At 48.0% G+C, this 17,949-nt stretch overlaps 1 protein-coding gene across 5 annotated transcripts in view; it reads right to left on the bottom strand.

The window, feature by feature from the left end:
* Positions 1–35: 35 nt before the first annotated feature.
* Positions 36–17,949, bottom strand: part of cdc42bpab (CDC42 binding protein kinase alpha (DMPK-like) b) — a 52,434-nt gene continuing 34,520 nt past the window's right edge. The window contains exons 11-43 of one of the 5 annotated variants that reach the window (XM_062559740.1): positions 17,198–17,376; positions 16,930–17,052; positions 16,625–16,758; positions 16,068–16,189; positions 15,840–15,960; positions 15,539–15,649; positions 14,783–15,030; positions 13,664–13,769; positions 12,126–12,250; positions 11,437–11,542; positions 11,056–11,204; positions 10,876–10,967; positions 10,475–10,551; positions 9,412–9,450; positions 8,883–9,002; positions 8,309–8,392; positions 8,090–8,195; positions 7,836–7,972; positions 7,489–7,628; positions 7,083–7,164; positions 6,757–6,976; positions 6,559–6,621; positions 6,220–6,473; positions 6,003–6,127; positions 5,651–5,865; positions 5,475–5,572; positions 4,948–5,032; positions 4,642–4,765; positions 4,309–4,426; positions 3,835–3,952; positions 3,540–3,697; positions 2,839–2,913; positions 36–2,147 (exon numbers count right to left, since the gene is read on the bottom strand). In XM_062559740.1, the coding sequence (XP_062415724.1) occupies positions 2,016–2,147; positions 2,839–2,913; positions 3,540–3,697; positions 3,835–3,952; positions 4,309–4,426; positions 4,642–4,765; positions 4,948–5,032; positions 5,475–5,572; positions 5,651–5,865; positions 6,003–6,127; positions 6,220–6,473; positions 6,559–6,621; positions 6,757–6,976; positions 7,083–7,164; positions 7,489–7,628; positions 7,836–7,972; positions 8,090–8,195; positions 8,309–8,392; positions 8,883–9,002; positions 9,412–9,450; positions 10,475–10,551; positions 10,876–10,967; positions 11,056–11,204; positions 11,437–11,542; positions 12,126–12,250; positions 13,664–13,769; positions 14,783–15,030; positions 15,539–15,649; positions 15,840–15,960; positions 16,068–16,189; positions 16,625–16,758; positions 16,930–17,052; positions 17,198–17,376 (4,186 nt within the window). In that variant the 3' untranslated portion in view covers positions 36–2,015. The remainder of the gene's footprint in view (positions 2,148–2,838; positions 2,914–3,539; positions 3,698–3,834; positions 3,953–4,308; positions 4,427–4,641; positions 4,766–4,947; positions 5,033–5,474; positions 5,573–5,650; positions 5,866–6,002; positions 6,128–6,219; positions 6,474–6,558; positions 6,622–6,756; positions 6,977–7,082; positions 7,165–7,488; positions 7,629–7,835; positions 7,973–8,089; positions 8,196–8,308; positions 8,393–8,882; positions 9,003–9,411; positions 9,451–10,474; positions 10,552–10,875; positions 10,968–11,055; positions 11,205–11,436; positions 11,543–12,125; positions 12,251–13,663; positions 13,770–14,782; positions 15,031–15,538; positions 15,650–15,839; positions 15,961–16,067; positions 16,190–16,624; positions 16,759–16,929; positions 17,053–17,197; positions 17,377–17,949) is intronic. The other 4 variants (XM_037450357.2, XM_062559741.1, XM_062559742.1 and 1 more) reach the window with 4 other exon arrangements.

Genomic DNA, 17,949 nt, shown 5'->3' on the forward strand with positions numbered 1-17,949 from the left:
GGACAGACATGTAATGACCACACAGCAACACTCAGTTTATATTTGTAACAGCCCTCCGCTTTATTGAAATACATCGGAGTCAGGTTAATAGTTCTCCAGAGGTGTGGCAGCCAGTTCCATACATTATTTTTGTTTGACCTTACACCTTAAATATTTTTTTTGTGCAAAAAAGAATCTACATCTCCTGTAGTGGGTTATCCTCAGTAAAACTGTTCAAAAGGGAGCACGTCCAAGTAAAACAAACCAAAAAACAAATGATTACATCTAAAACATGCAAAACTGTACAAATTATTACAAAGCAATCCTAGAAAGAAAAACAAAATGCAATATGATATGAAAGAGCAAAATAATATGGAAGGTTCTGTAGATAAGACCTCACTGAAATGCAAAGGCGTTTGATTCATTATTTTCTTCCTCCCCCCGAAAACCGTTTATCTTCCAGTCGGCTCCCCCCGGGTCACATGTACTGCACGATTCACCTGGAGCCAGATTCACCTGTCAGTCACTCCTTCATCCACCCAAATGAAAAGAATTCATTGGTCCTGACGTTTCCTGAGTTTCTCCTCCCCTCTCTTTATCGGTCATGTGACTCTCACTGTGTCTGTACAATGATGGCTGATAAAACACTCACCCCCCAGCTTCCCGTAGCTAATACATTGTGCAGAAACTCCCGCTTTAAAAGGTGGTTGTTTGGAAGGAAACACATCCCACCTCCCGGCTCTGCATGAGAAATGGAATACTTCAAAATAAGAAATACTTGGAATGGGTTTATAGAGCAGCTTTGTTTCAAACGGCGGGAATAAAGTGGAGGATGGGTCGTGTTCAGCACTGCTCCTTCCCTTCCACTCACTGGCGCCTGGAGGGTTAGAGATGACATCATCCACAGACCACAGGACGCACTCCGCTCATTTCATCAAGACAAGCGCTGCTAGTGTTTGAGTGAATACATTCGCATTTTAGTGTTGAAATCAAGAAGTCTGACTAATGCTCCTTTTGTAGTGAACCGATCAACCAAAGTCTCTCTCTCGTTCAGTGGAAGGACTTCGTCACGTGATAATTCGTTCACCTGACAGCACGGGCAGCAGAGGGTTCTTCACACAAACGCAAACCGAGTGGAGGAAACACACAATAAAAAACAAACCAATTTAAAATCGCACGGTAAAAAAAAGAAACTGGTTTAAAATGGCCTAAATGTGTGAATACAACTCAGAAGGAACACATGGAAAATAAAAGAATCTTCTGTCTCTGTAGTACAGTATTCTCCGTATCATATATTACTCTCTACTTTGAACCTATGTACATCGTCGTCATGGGAACCTGCGAGCTGTTCAGTTTGGTTGTCCAGCACAGTGGGAGGTGTCACACTGGATGATGTCACTCCAGGGAGCGAGAGTCAGAGGAGATGTGATGATGTCATTCGAGCCGACGTTAACGCTGCTGGTTGCCGATGGTCAAAATAAAAAATGTTATAAAGTCACTGCAGTTAATACCACGAGCAAAATAAAAAATAAAGAGCATTGCCTTCTTTTCTTTTTTTTGACAATTTCAATTTCTGCAGCAACCAAAGAGAAAGCAGGGGGGGGGGGGGGTGAGGACGGGTTAAGCGCCACCCGCCTGAGTCGGCCATGAAGCAAACCTACTTTTCCTTCTCTAAGATTGATAAATAAATTAAAGTATTGTCCCCAAAACCCAAAGGGTCCTATGTACAAGTACGTTCTCTCCAGATACTCCTCTTGTTGCATTTAGAGGGGGGGGGGGGGGGGCACAGACAGAAAGAACACGCTGCAGTCGGGAGCTTTTTTCCTACACACACACTGATGTACATCACCACTCGTATCGTCTCTGTCCGTGTCTCCGCCTGCGACCAGGGACAGAGGGAAGGTGCAGAAGTGGGTGCAGTTATCTGGGCACTGGGGGGGGGGGGGATATTCAGAGAGAAAGCGATGGGCGGAGGAGGAAGAGGAGGGATTTTTTGGAGTCTGTGCTGTCGGTGGAGTTTGGGGGCTGACGGAGGCTCATGTGTCCCAGCCCATGCGGTCTGTGCTCTCCAGGGACAGGGACTTGGCCTTGTGGGGGGAGGCCGGACTGGGAGGGCTGCTGAAGGTGGAGCTGTTGGAAGCCGTGGAATGGCGCGGCGAGTCTGAATCCTGCAGGCAGAAGTGGACATTTTTTATTTTGACCATGAGGAGAGAGAGGCGGGGTTAGAATCAAAGCATAAAGGGGCGTGAGTCAGATGAGGAGAGTTCTAGTATCTACCATAAATGAGTGGAAAGCCACCACCCCCCCGCCCCATCTTTCACATCATCAGCTCAATTGACCAGCTGAAGGCAATCAAACAAACATGCAGGCCAGATTGGGGGGGGGGGGGGGGGGGGGTGTGACCCTTCATACTGTACAGTGAGACAGGATAGAGGCCCCTCCTCCCATGTGAGGCCAAGTGTGTCCCTTCAGTGACCATGTCCTCAGCTCGGGGGATTTACACACACACACACACACACACACACACACACACACACACACACACTATTGGGAGAAGCGCTGCTGTTTACACACCCATGTGACAGTGTGTAGCCTTTCGACCCACATGAACCAATCAGTGTTTGTCTTTCGGTGATGTCGTCATGTCCACAGGAAGCAGGAAGCAGACATGCGGTGTGCTTTGAATTGACGGTGAAACAAGTGATGAAGCCTCGGATGGCGGGTGGAGGCGGAGCAGCAGGGGCCGTGGCTGTCATGTGACTACACCTGGTGCAGACAGACTGTGTGTGATGCGTGTGTTCCGTGACACGGTGCTCGCCGTGGTGTGTTTGGTGCAGCCGGGGGGGCTGTTGACATTACCTTCATCTTACTAAGCAGGGTCCTTAAAGCCCTTTTCAGATCGGGGGTCTTCTCCGACGGTGAGACCGCCTGCCACTGCAGAGGAGAGTTCACAACTCAGCACCCGGCCCACAGACAACATGCTGGGGTGGGAGGGGGGTGCACAGCTGAGGGATGGGGCAAAGACGTCCAGGCTTATGGGCCATGGGGATGGCGGGGGGGGGGGGGGGGCGGCACAGGAAGGATGGCAGGCGTTCTGTGGTGGTGGGGAGTTAAGGTGCTGAAAGCTAATATATATTTACCGTTTGATCCGTTTAATGTGACACGAAGTATATACAACACATGTTCTGGGGGGGGGGCTACATGTGGAAAGGAAGCCACAGGGGAGGATGATTGTAACAAAACGACCCCCTCCATCATGTCAGGTGTTAAATGGGTTCAAACTATTGATCAACAATAGTTCTGTTCAGCAGGAAGTGGGAATCTGCGTTCATGATGACATCACAGGGAGCTCTGGCCGGTCGGTCAGCTCCGACCGGCCAGAGCGATGGGATGGAGCGGGGGGGGGGGGGGGGGGTTTAGGGGCTTCTTTCAGTAGGGAACAATGGGATTGCTTCTTCAAACACGTCGCATTTAAAACATCATGATGTGCATGTGGACAAAGCTGATGTTGTTTCGGCCAGACTGAAAGACGTCGTGTCACAGGGACTCTGTTTACTGACCTCTCTGTCAAACTGGGACAGCGGAGCGTCACCACAGTCCATGCCCCCGCCAGAGGACAGGGAGCTCTCAGAGGGAGAGGTCATGGTCTGCCGCTTGGATCCGTAGCTGCCCCCGGACAGCTCTCGGCGCAGCGCGCTGCCGTTCTGGGAGGACGAGCCTGGACGGAGAGGACGGACGGAGGACTACTTGAACAAAGGGCTCTTGCGGCGGGGGGGGGGGGGGGGGGGGGGGGGGGGGGGAGGGGGACTTACTGATTGGTTGCTACGGGCAGTGGCGGGTTGTGCGGTTACTCACGTATGCCCAGCCCGCTGCTGGCGCTCATGGAGCGGCCCGGCTCGCCGCGGTTCTTGGTGATGGAGGGGATGCTGACGGAAGCACTGAAGCCGGCGCGGCTCTCCTGAACACGGAGGTTCTGGTTTAAACACCACGGCGCAAACACACACACACACACACAGCGCAGTGCCGCGGACAGTGAGGGGCGAGGATGGAGCACGCGCTCTACAGATGTACAAAGGCACACGCACGGCGTTCCGCCAGCGCACAGCGGGGGGAGGGGGGGATGAGAGCAATTTAAAAGATGAAGGAAGACGAGGGAGAGGATGTTCATCAGGTGACTTTGAGAGAGAGAGGGACGACTGCTGTGACTTCCACTCAGATGAGATGCTGGCATGCTACACTAGATGATGATGATGAAGACGAAGAACAAAGGCGGGGGGTCTGTGGGGGCACACACACATTGTGTCCGTTTCAATGTGTGTGTGCGCGTACCATGGGCAGGTCTTTCAGGATCTGGATCCCGTCTCCTGGCCCCATGTGGGCCACGTGGTTGAAGTTGGTGGGGTTGGAGATGAGCTTGTTCCTCATCTCCGGATCACGCAGCATCTCTCTGGAAACAACACAGGGAACCAAAAACAACAACTTCAGATTTTGCTTGATGGTTGTGTTGCTGCCAACAAATATCTATAACATGTAGCATCGGTTATGCTTTTCAATAAGAAGGCAGTTAACACTGCACTGATGATGGTGATGATCAGAATGATGGTTTATACTGCCACGGTTCTAGTGGCTTTCCTCCAGGAGACTCCTCCCGCAGGTACCGACCTCCTCTGCTGGAGCCGCTCTTCCTCCGGCACCCTGAAGGAGAAGCGCCTCTTGTTGTTCATGCTGCGCACCATCTGCTTCCTGCTGTTATCCGACGTCTCTGGGACCACCAGCTCATCGCCCTCTGGAAGAGAGCAACAAAGCCACCGGCGTGTTCATGGGCGCGCCTACAAAGTGATGCAAATGTGCTGTGTGGTTCACAGTGGCACGTCACACCTTCTCCTCATACACAACGCGGTGTATAATGAGCAGGATGAACAATAAGAAAGGAGCGACGGCTTTACTTTATCCTTGTGGTGTTCTTACCGGCCATCTTGTTTCTGAAATAGATGAGTCGCACTGTTTCCAGTCCCAGAAGGTTCAGAGAGCCGTCGACGTTCAGGGGTCGCACCTGAAAGGGGAGTAGAGAAGTGTGTCATTAATCACCCCTGCACAACGGATTTCTGATCATCGGTTTCGTTCAAGACATGGCAGGGTCTGGTTGCTATGTTGACCACTCCACCAGGGGGAGCCAGAGATGCGTCCAGGTGCCTACATGAGTCCACACCATAGATGGAGGCCATTAGAGATTAGATAGAAATATCTCAACAATATTGGTTGTCAGTTGTCTAATTTAAATGAAAGAGTTAGAAATAATGATCTAAGAATAAAATAATCATTCCAAATAAATAAGGCTGGATTAGGGGAAATAAAATTTGCAACGGAAAGCTTTTAAAAATGTGCATCTTGATATAAACTATTTCATTTCAGAGAAATCGGTTTAACCGATCCGTTCTGTGGGGTTTGAACCCAGCTGTAGTCATGTGTCATGTGGTGTCTACAACAGCCCTGACCTTCTTGAGAGGGATGGTCTGAATCCACTCCATGGTGTTGACGTCAAACACGTCAACGGCGTTCTCGCTGTACACAGACAGGTAGGGGGCGTTGTAGCCTGGGCAAAAGGAGTCATTTGGTTCACACATGTGCCTCTTTGTTTCTTCTCCATGTAACAGAACAGGATATCACTCACAGGCGGAGTTGGGAACAGCTGGCCACATCAGCTCCTGCTGACGCGACCTGCGGCCCTGGGAGTCCACGTACACGGCGATGGAGCTGAAGCACAGCAGCAGCTCTTTGCTGGAGATCTCCACGGCGCAGAGGGCTTCCAGGCTCTGCTGGGGGATGAAGGCCAGGGTGTGGTCCTCGTGGTGGAGCAGGTTGACAGGGGCCATGTCTCCATGGACACTGTGGAGGTCATCACAGTCACTCAGGTCATTTGGTCCCAGTGTCATGCAACTCAGTCAGTTACCATGATAACAAATGAACAGCGAAACCGTAACATCTCCACTGCTCCCAGATCAGTCCGTTAACAGGCAGGGTACCTGTAGCGGGTGAAGCCGGACTGGTAGCCCACGTAGAGGCGCTCACTGAGCAGACCCATCCACTGCACCGGCCCCGGGGCCTGCACCTCGCGGAGCCGACGGTGACGTCCTTTACTCTTATTCACCTGGAGATGTTACAGCAGAAAAGCACAGCAATTAGATCCACTAAGAGCAAAAGGCCTGCTAGAAGCCAACAGCCAGCCTATGGTGTTCTCACCTCGTAGCATATGATTTGTCTCTTCATGGCCACGCACAGGCAGGTGAGCGAGCCGTTGCGGACGGGCCCGGAGACGATGCTCTGGCAGCCTTTGGTCTCAGCCAGCTTGTAGGAATCGGTCTCGCGGCCGTCCAAGGCCTGCGTGGGGAAGAGACGGACGTGGCGGTTCCTACCGGAGATGACCGCCAGCAGCTGCTCCTGGAGAATCAGGTCGATGTGGTGCACCTTCTTGTTGTCCCCCACACGGATTATTTCTGAGGACGGAGGGAGAGGGCAGGGGTGAGTAGATTCAAACGGGGGGATCAAGGGCCCTGAACACATCCTTGAAGCGGAGCTTACCATCTTTGGTGACATGGATGACAAAGAGGCCTTCCTCGTTGCCCAGGGCGACGCGCTCGTGATCTGAGGCAAAGCAAAGGAAGTCAGTGTCGGTACAGCGACAGAAAGGCTTCACTACGCGGTGGAGACCAAACACATAACCGTAGAGAACAACTAGACCCAGCATGCACACCGGGGGTCTGCAGTGCTGAAGCCCACCTATGATGGCAGCAGACTGCGTCGTCTTGATGAGCGGCAGCGTGCTGTCGTAAGCCTCCTTGGGGACGTAGACGAAGCGCTCCTTCAGCTTGTTCTTCTTGAGGATGCGGTGGAGCTCGTTGAGGAGACCCACCCATTTGTTCCTCTCCTGATCGCTGTCGGCCAGGATCAGGATGGAGGGCTTGTGGTTGCTCGAGTGGGAGAGCTGGGATGCTGTCACCTGATGAGACAGGAGGTGAAAGGTCAAATTACATGTAAAATAGCACTTCAGGACTAAATGGAATGCAAAGCGTTGTGAACGTTTCAAAGAAGTCAAGAAAACGTACTCGGAATATACAAGGGATATCTTTGCGGCTGGCGTGGATGACATCGGAGGCCAAGACAGAACTGACTGAGAACTCTTCATCCCTGGAGTAAAGGAAGGAGATCAAGGGTTAGACACCCAGGGCTGAGAGCCGCTATCATTGGTCAACCATCTTCGAACCCATTGCGCTGTCAAAGCCTTGGAGGGAGATAATTCTGTGGTTCTGTGGGTCAACCAAAGCCTGCTCGGACGTGATTGGTCAATACTACTCTTACAGCTGGATCGGATATCTGTTCATACATATAATAAATGATAGACAATCAATCAACTCTTATGAGTCAACTATTTGATAATCTATTAAGTAATGCTTCTAGAAAAATGCCAAACTTTAGCTTCTGAAACGTGTCAGCTGACTCCACGTCTCCTACCTCATGTCTATCACTTGGCTGACTACTACACTTGGTAGCGTGGCTTTTCCTTCTCCCAGTTCGTAGAGGAACAGCTTGAAGTCACACACCACCGCCATCGCTCTTTGCCAACCCTTCTTAACGCCTGTCGGTTTGGGCACCTAGGAAAAGACACGGGGGGGTGAAATAACATGGACCTGTACACAAGATACGGTTTCAAATCATTTCTACTGTTGTATAGTGGATTGAACTCTACTGGAACTCTACTCTACTGGAGCCGTCCTGTAAGATACCTGTGTGCTCAATTCACACCAATGTTAACCAGTGTTACAGTTTGGGAAGAAAGCAGCAGGGCCTGTTTCACTAACCCTGACGTGCCCTTCATACGCAGTACCAATCCCCTTCTGCGGGTCGATACCCAGCGGGCCCTTGGTCTGGTCCTGGGGAACGGGACACACGGCTGGAGCCTTGTCCGCACAGGTCACATGGCAGGAGAAGTTACACACTGGACCAGGAGAGAGACAGGTATCAGATGTTAAAACCAACGGAAAAGGAAGCTAATCTTTAAATGGTGAATTGGTTCAACTTCAACAGGAGAATCAGCTGTTGTTTTGCTCCTTGCCTTCACAGGTGCATCCTTGACGTATGAGGCCCACCATGAGGGAGGTGCACTGGTTACACTTAGTGGGTGTGCTGAATGACTTCACCACAAACTGGTGTGCTTTGGGCTGTGGAGGGCATCGACCAAATGAGTGTGAACAAAAGAACCCATAAAACACGTGGAGTCTGCTGTGGAGCAGAATTCAACACTGAAGAGTGCTCCTACAGAAGGAGGTCTGACCTTGGGAGAGGAGCGTCCAATGCTGCCGTACCCTCCGGAGCGCATGGTGGGGGTCTGCCCTGTGCGGGGAGGGTGGTCCATCAACTGCACCACAAAACACACAAAAACACTCAGCAGGTTCCCAAGAAACAAAATGCTGGTAGGAGTCACAGTGAAGGAAGCAGGTGGTAATTCAACAACGCAGTATTTCATTGGCACACATTACCACATGGAAATGCTCTCCAGTTTAGGACAGAATATGAGCAGTCGCATGTAGACTCTGCTCCTACAACACCACGAGTCCCCATGAGAACACGGTAAGCACCTAGTCAACAACTGAGAGCACACTGAGGAGAGCTGTCCTCCTTTACAAGGCCTCCTCATTCTTCTACAATCCAGTTATTCACGTGGAGTGAACGATTTGACAGATATGGTATTGTGAGACGCTAAGTCAAAGTCGCAGCTGAGTGATACCAGACACACACACACACACACATCTATATATATTTGCAGTGTATAACTACACCCGTGTTATAATCCTCAGTAATATGCTGCTGGAAAGATGGCAGCATATTACTCCAAAACAGAGCCTGACCTCTATGGGCTCCACATCACTCGCCATGGAGGGGGAGCGCGAGCGGGACTTGAGGTGGGACTTCGGGTCATCTTCCCTGGATGGAGTGTTGGAGGGGGTGAAGTTATCCATGGAGTCCATCTGAAGAGAGGCAGTGAGGAAAGATGGAAGCATTACATAAGATGGAGGGGAAGGGGGTGATGAGGCAGACGGAAAGAGGATGATTAGAGGAGGAAGGAGAAAACGATAATTCAACGTTCATGTTGACAAATAAGAAGCGGGTGCCATGTTGCTCAGATGGAAAACCCACATTTCGTGTGTCATGTCAAATGCACTGGACTTGAAAAGCCACCACAATTGTGTTGCCCCCCTGGAAAAACCTCAGAGACCAGTGACCACCCTCCATGCACAACCCTCCACAAAGCTAAAGGAAGAAAATATGGTGAATCTGACACAGCTGATATCCAAAATGGGTTTTTCAGAACCCATGCCATGCCACCAGACAAACATCAAACTGTGACATTCAGAAGGGCTCAATGATGGTGCTTACGCGTCTGCCTTTGCTCGCCGGGCCAACGGATGGCGAGCGCTTCAGCAGCAGGAAGGCAGAAAGAGGCAGAAACACAGATGTGAATATCAGAAAGGCTGACACACAGTTCAACAGACTGAGGGAGAAACATGAAGGTAGTAGAAGCCCATCTTAGTCAGTGGGACTAAACACGTTTACTTAATATGTCAAACTCATCCATTGCTTTCCACTAACATTAACTATTTATCCATTATTTACAGAAACTTTCAAGAATTGTATTCATTAGTTTCAGAAAGTGTTTCAGCTATTTATTCAACTATTTCAATCATTTACTGGCCAACCAGTGCAGACCAAACGGCCCTTTGTGTGAAATGTACCTGATGCTTCAACCACCCAAGATTGATTGGCAGCTCAATTGTTAAATGAAATGTACTTTAGTGGAATGGGCACAATTGGTGATTTAAAGTGAGCAGGAAAAGTAAACCAGGAGCACAGCAACGACTCAAGTCAGCTTTACATAGGAAGAGGTTCAAATTTAAAAAATGTACTTTGTGGTTCTGTTCAACACAAGTTTTAGAGCAAATGAGTTAATGTAGCGCTTCGAATCGCCCAATGGCCTAAAAGAATATACAAACTAATATATACACTAGAACCAAATCATTTCATGTGCATTATTTGTAGTAAGAAAAATAAATATCAGATCTTGTTAAAACACTGATGCACAGGCACAAACTCAAAAGACCCAAAATAGTTACACAGATCTACAACGTCTGCCTACAGCATACAACTACTGCTACACACACGGCCTGCTCAAGAGAAACTTACGTCTTCCCAAAACTCAGTTAAAGAAGATGAGGATGAGGAATAAGAGTCCTGATGTACCCGAGAATGAAGCAAGGAAATAACCAAAAAGAACACAAATAAAGATCTCAAGACACAATGAAAATGTAAACAAAATGAAAAAAACATGAAAGCATGAAGAAAAAGGACGCAGGTTTATAAATTCAAGCTTTTAATTCTCATAGATTTTCCCATCTGTAGCAGCAGAAAGATGTATGTTAGGACTTGTGACCTGAATACTTACATCGAACTGGTCGAGTGCGGAGGTGGGCGCGTTGAGGAAAGCCAAGAAGGAATTCTGGGAATCCTGGTGCTTGACACCTTCAGACACAGAACAAATAACACAATCGTGGTGGTTAAGTAGGTGATATTAACACATCAAAGGGTGACTTAACCAAAGTGAGTCACAGGACCTTAGTAACAATACATCTCACGCACATAGCACGTGCTTTTACTTCTAAAATATGGCTGCTGATGCAAAAACCCTCTATTTGGGGTCACTGGTGTATTTATTCTTCTGGTTTTTTAGATAATCCCTCACAAGCCTGCAAAGAGCTCGCTATTTGAAAAATGTACAAATACATGAATACATAAAGGCATTTAAGAGTCTCTGTGCGTGTTGGTGGCTGATGGGGAACGTCGTACCCCTTCGTAGCCGCAGCTCCTCGGTCTCTTTCTTCAGCCGCTCTATCTCGGCCAGCAGCTCCTGGTTTTTGCCCTCCACGTCCTGCAGTTTACTGGTGGGTCCCAGACAACAATGAGTCGCATACCAGCCAGACTTTCAGAAATACTTCATACTTCATTCCTGTATGTAAGTATCCATACCATTCTGTGGACATGTTGTTGGCCTTGACCTTGTTCAATTCATCTTGGATGCTCTGCTTGGCTTTAATCTCAGCATCTAAGGCAGACTGCAGCTCCAGGCGGGCTGACATGTCCAGCTTGGCAAAGCGTCGCATCTTCCACGGCATATCCTGCAACACGGAGCGGTGAAAGATGGAGGTAAAATGACAGAAGAGGAGTTACTTATTAGGCAACCTGTGATAAAGCTAATCTATTATTACTATTACCACTACTAGTTTGACAATATAGTAGAAATCATTAAAGTAAAACCAAACATAATCCTTATCTTCAGCCTGATTGTTTGATCCTCTGACTTAACATCTTCTATCGTAGTTTAGACAGGTGTGTGTGTGATTATCTCACTGTGGATCTGGCTCCCAGGCTGGTGTTTCTCAGTCCTTCCAGCTCTTCTGTCATCTTGGTAGCCAGAGCCTGGAGGTAGCCCCGGGCATCCTTCTCGTCACTCACCCTGCAGAGAACACACACGCACACACACACACACACACACAAAAAAGACAAGCTTTGTCAATGTATAATAGTCCACTAACTGATCTCGTTTCCTAGTTTGTCCACTGCAGTAGCACAGCTTTTCCACCAGAGGGCAACATGAATCACTAAATTAAATAAATTCCAGACTGAGCATGTGTATTTGGAATGTGTGTGTATCTGCCTTTGAATGGCTGCATCGTGCGTGTGTGTGTGTGTGTGTGTGTGTGTGTGTGTGTGTGTGTGTGTGTGAGATGGCGAGGTATGTGTGCTATGTGAGGACTGCAGGGCTCGTCCAACAGAGGGAAGCCGAGCAGCTGCTGAGGTGTCAGATGAATGGGAAGTGGTTGAGTGTAAGGGAGGGCCAAATAGCATGAAGATATTTAGAGGCATGTGAGAAATGCTGCAGGTATTCTGAATCGAGGCACCCAACACTCCAGTAAACAGCCTAGGAGTGTGTGTGGCACAATGAATATGTGTGTTTCAGCATTCATGGAAGTATTGTGGATGTTGGAGTGAGTCCCTGCGTGCATGTTTGCGTGTATGTGTTTATGCGAGTGTCTTACCATTGGATTATTTCTGTTATCTGCGCCTCCCAGTGAGCTACACTTTCTTTTTTGTCTGCCAGCTCCCTCATCTCGTCCTCCAGCTGCCTGTTGGAGCCGTTGACCTTCTCAAACATGCTGGTCAGCTGAGGGGAAGTAAGTAAGTAATGAGTAATGAAAGACCTCCCATTAAGCAGCATACTAAAAGGCACGTTCATAAAGCCATCACTAGGAGCTCAACACTTGCTAAATGGATTCATTTATACAGAAAGAAATACACTCGGTAACAGTACATCACGGAGCCGTACTACTGTGTAATGAGGGCTCAGGTGTCATTGCTGCGTGACAACAAGTGAAGGTGCTCAGCCTTGAACGTGATGGAGGATACATCGTAGTATTGTTGAAGGTTATGACTGTTGTGATTAAACTACAGGCTGCAAAGGAGGAGCGTGCGCTCCCACACACGCAGATAGCCAACAAAACAGTGATTCCTGACCCCTTAAATGTGAAGACGTAACCACCAAGATGTAATGTGCAAGTTATAATAGTACGTTATCCCTGTTTTGCATTTGGCTGCTAACGTTTGGAACACCTCATCTGCAGGTAGTTTGCCGTGTATTTTGTTATATACGTTTTATTATTGATTTCATGGGGCAGCTTGCATGGTGGGTAGAGAGGGTCGTCCATCAACCCAATGTTGGGGGGCGACTTGCATGTCAAAAGGTCCTTAAAGGGGCGGATTTGATTCAAATTGGCTAATACCCAAACACCATCTTCCACACAGTAAATCAAGTAGAGCTGACGAAGTGGGTTGGTTTCCACAAACAGGCTCTAATGCTCCGACGTGAAGGATCTGCTGAGGTTTGGAACAGTAGCTGTTTAGGACGGCCTCCTTGCACAGCTCTGTTTGCACAATGGCACTTCATAAAAACTAAGTGACCGCTCAGTCACAAGCCTTTCTTCACCAGGTTAAACATGTAACGGCAGCTCAAATAAAAAAGTGAAATGATTTTGCGGTGTGCTGTACATCTCAACCGTTGAACACAAGTGTCCTTAGTCAGACAACCAGAGATTATAACCTTACACCCATCCTTAATCTGTCTCCATCAGTGAAAATTAAACCGCTGAGGTTCGTCCGCTCTTTCAGAATGTGAAACAGAATAAAGCGTTTAATGTGTTGAGGGACACATACTTTCATTCTGGTGGCAGCCACATTCATATTCTCTATCAATTTCCTCCAGACTCTTTCCACTTCATCAGTTGCAGACAGAAAACAACATTTTATTCCATATGTCAAAATGCCTTCCGCTCCAGAGACAATGTTTCAATTCGGAGCGTTCCTGAACTTCCAAAGTCAACAGAGCGATTCCATCTGAATGTGCGGGGGCTCAGAGGGCTTTCGGGGGGGGGGGGGGTCTCGAACACTGATTCCTTTGGCATAGCTGGGAAAGACAGGATGCTGAAAGGCTTTGGGCCTGGGGTTGTGTGTGTGTGTGTGGTAGGGAGATAAACAGATCCCTAGTACAGGAGTATTCTGCGTGCACATACTGATATCTTACCTTATCCAGTTCAGTGGACAGCTTCTTATTCTCCTCAGTGAGCAGGACTCTCTCCCTCTCGTACTTCTGCTTGTACTCCGTCTCAAACTCCTCCCGCTCGCTGTGGCTGCAGGAAGCACACACAAAGTGTTAAGCTCATCACACTGACACAAATTCACAATATGACAATATAACACAAAAACTACCACAAAAAATATTTCTTTTTCAAAATGGGACTTTATTGAGAGCTCTTTAGTTGGTGGGATGATGGATGTGCCTTCCATCCCGGACTACAACCCCTCTGAAGGCCCCATCCTACCTTTGTTGGTGTGTGGGCCTTCACACATTTCCAGTAAACCTAAATCAAAGGCTTGGTGCTAAAACCGTGTCCACATTAAACAGCCCAAAAACATCAATGCAGTTAGAATCTGTGTGTCTAAAAGGGATTAGACAGCCGAGCGAATAATACGTCAGTAACCCCAACGGGCACAAAAACCAAATCTTAATGAAATGTGAGTAATCCAGCAGGATAAAGCATGGGATCAGGGCCCTGACTACCTACCAGGTGGTCTGCAGAACACAAATACGTAAATAACTCACATCTCTTATTTGGAACATATTATATCCAGTTCCACTTTAACCATTTAAAAGTCCCAATAACAAGTTGCCTCACTCTTTCAACTCATAAACAACCTTTAAATTTATGTTAGCCTAAATGTATCAAATAACAAAGAGCATTCAGTCCTGTTACTGCCCCCCATTTCAGCTTAATGGCGCATGAAGTGACCTATTCAGGTAAACCATAGCTGCCATTCAAGAAATGTTTTAAAAAATAGGCAATGAGATCAATCTTTGGAGCTCAATAAGGGAGGATCTTTAATTTTATGGTTGGGTTAAGGGATGAATTACTGTCAAGACTCAAATATAACTATTCAACAGAAACAGCACTTCACAGTTACTACACATTAATACCAGACAGGACCTTTTAATAGGATGGTAATTACCTCACACACTCATCACTGGAAAAGACAGTAAAGGAAACAAAAATAGCGTCATGACAGCCCAGATGTTGGACGCCATGTGACCAGAAATACAGATGACAAAAAATTGGATGGGATGAAAAAAGAAAGACAAGAGCACCTCTCTCGGCGCGTCTTGTCCAGCTTGTCTTTAAGCATGAGGATCTCTTTCTGCAGGGCCACGTGTTGACCCTCAGCGTCCCGCAGCTCTTTGCGCAGGGTCTTCAGCTCGGTGGCGTGCTGCGCCTCCCTGCGCGCCAGCTCCTCCTCGTACAGGAGCGTCTTCTTCTCCAGGTCACCCCGCAGGCGGCCCACCTCCTGGGTCTGGTCTGCCGAGGCTGGGGCTGCAGAGGAGCCGGCCTGCTTCAACTGGGTGGCCGGAAGATGGAGAAAAGAGAAGGTCGAGGTGAAGATGAGTAAAGTGTAGGAGACTCTTTGTGCCAGTACAGAACCCTTCCACTGCTCCTTATTTATCTTCTCTCACTTTCTCCGATTCACTCGTCTTTTTCTCAAATTTCGCTATCTTTTCTTCCTACCTCCTATTAGTACTACTTCTCGCGTCTGTCTGCAGTATTGAGACAATATCATCGTCCTGCCTGGAATGCAAAGACTTTATTGGTCGAGTGGTATCACGCAGGGTGGTTTAAATGCTATTGGTCGGTGCGTTAAGCCACTACTGTAAAGACGAGTAAAGCTGCAGTCAAAAGGTGTGTCGTCAGGTGTCTTTTTTAGATTTTGGTCCAGGTCCGGATGGGAGGGCTTCTGGGTCCGGATCCGGACCGCGGTCCCCCAGTTAGTGACCTGTGATCTAGATGGTGTGAAGTGTTGGCTGTTACAGATGCACAGAGGCTCCGTAGACGTTTCTTTGCACACTTACTTTAAGCCCTTCAAGGTCCTCCTCCAGCTGTCGGCTGTACTGCTCGTTACGCTCCCTCAGCTTCCTCTCCTTCTGAGCCTCCGCTGCCTGCTCCTCGGCCTGCACCTCCATCTGATTGGTGCAGAAACTCCGGTGAGTTAGAGGAGAGTATAGGTGATACTCCAAATCTACAGCCACCACGACATGGTTTCTAATCTATTGTCCAAGTATTTATGGATACTATATTTGTACACAGAAGGCAGCAGACGCTTGGATGGAGACAGAACAGGGTGTGCTAGCAACCACAGGGTGACTACTCTACCTCCTTCTTGGCTCTCTCAGCCTTTCGCACCTCAAGGCGGAGAGCCTCGACCTTCTGCCCCTGGCTCTCCATCTCCTCCTCCTTGTCACGCAGCTGGCGAACCAGGCGCTGCTTCACAGACCTGGGACGCGGGTTCAGTCAAAGGTGAGCACGAAACGGACACAAGGGTGAAAGTATACGACCACCTATACCGACACGTTGTTTAGTGGTCTGGAGCCGTGATCCTACCGGAGGTCGGTGAGTCTCTCGTTAAGCTCAGAAAACTCCTGCATGGCCAGTTTCCTCTGGCTGTGGGCTTCCTTCAGCTCCTTGGACTGAGACTTCAGCTTTTCAGTGGCTTCCAGAAGATCCTGGCCAGATAAAAGGGAGGATGTAAATACACAATTAGATTCATACAGTGACTTCAAAAACAATTCCTCTCCATCGGGCACGCCTTCATTAACCTATTCTGGATCAAAGAGGAGCATTTATATATATATATATATATATATATATATATATATATATATATATATATATATATATATATATATATATATAATTGTTGACTGATGACACTTGAACACACCGATATACAATACCAATCCACTACATTAGAACAAAAAAAGTTAGCATTCCCTCTGATATCCATTTTATATTACTGTGTTTGATAAAAAAAAATCAAATGCAATTTTGAAAAGAAACTTGACAATACATTTGTTACCTTAGATAATAAGGACATCATATTTCAATGAAAACATAGAAAACATTAAATTAATGCACCGACTAAAGGGGGCTAGTTCTACCTTGTGCATGTCATCCTTTTCCTGTGCAACGCTCTTCACCCGTCTCTCCAACGTCTTGACGTGTTTTGAAGAGTCCTCCAGGTCCCTGCGGGCCAGAGACACGTCCTCCAGCTGCTTCTCTAGTTGGCCCGAGTCTGACAAACACACACACACACACAAAACCAGACTTTGACTATGGGTGTGTTAGTTTATCAGAATGTGGTGTTGCAAATCTCTACTATCGTCAGGTAATTAGGAAATGATTCGCCCATTAGACCCCAGTGTTATGCAGCTGAATTAAATATGAGAAAGAGAAAAATACTGACCAGCGATCTGTTTCTTGAGGATGTCGATCTCACTCTTCAGACTCCTGATCTCCACCTCCTTGTTTGCACTGGGAGGGCCCTCACCTGTTGGGTGCTGCAGCGCCTGCACCGTCTGAGTCGCCTCTGCAACCGGTCATTTGGAGGCATCAGTTTGGTGCTTTGTTAAACTCGTTTTTTGGAAAGTTGCACCAATGCGTGATTAAACTGCATCATGCAGTTCAGTCAGACTGATGACAGTACAGAAGTGTCTCCTCCCTCCCCGCCTCACCTAGCAGTTTGCGGCACAGCTCTACTTTCTCCTGTTCCAGGCGGCCGATCCTCCTCTCATAGGCCTCTGTGGCCAGGCTGTCCTCCAGGCTGCGCTGGACATCCAGGTCCAACTGGTCCCGGCCCACCTTACCCGGCTCCCCCGCCAGCTGTCGAAGGCAGGCCCGGTCGGACAGGGAACTACAGGGATGGAGAGGAGGGCGGGGAAAAGGGGCAGGAGGCATGAGGACCATAGCAGTGAGAGTCGGCGATATATGAGCATAATGGTGTTATTACAGTAGAAGAGCATTCGATATGAAAGCTAAGGGAGGGGCCGAAGGAGGGGGGAGACAGGAAAGAGAAATGGGCGACAGGAGATACATGCGAGTAGAAGGTGGAGAGGATGTTGAGTCATGTAGGAAGAGGGAGGGTGGAGCAGGAATGACTGCTACAAAAAGGAAGATGAGGTCTGTGTGTGTGTGGCCATAATCACTAAGCTTTGAAGAGATGAAAGATGGGTTTGTTGCTTTCTCACAGGCTTCAGTGTACAGATGTACAGTGAGTGGTGAACAGGAGAATTTGGACCACACAAATATATTCTATGGAACTCAATATTCTATGCCCAAATCTCTGAACTTTTTTTTTGTTGCTTAGTTCAATTATCCTCCCCTTAAATATTTAACTATAGTCTTAACTTCACCAAAATAGATTAAATAAAATTAGGCCTTTGCTAAAAAGAGTCACACCAAGTCTAAATCTAGGCAGTAGCTAAAA

The sequence above is a fragment of the Pungitius pungitius genome, chromosome 20, assembly GCF_949316345.1.
Source record: "Pungitius pungitius chromosome 20, fPunPun2.1, whole genome shotgun sequence".
NCBI classification, from domain to species: Eukaryota; Metazoa; Chordata; class Actinopteri; order Perciformes; family Gasterosteidae; genus Pungitius; species Pungitius pungitius.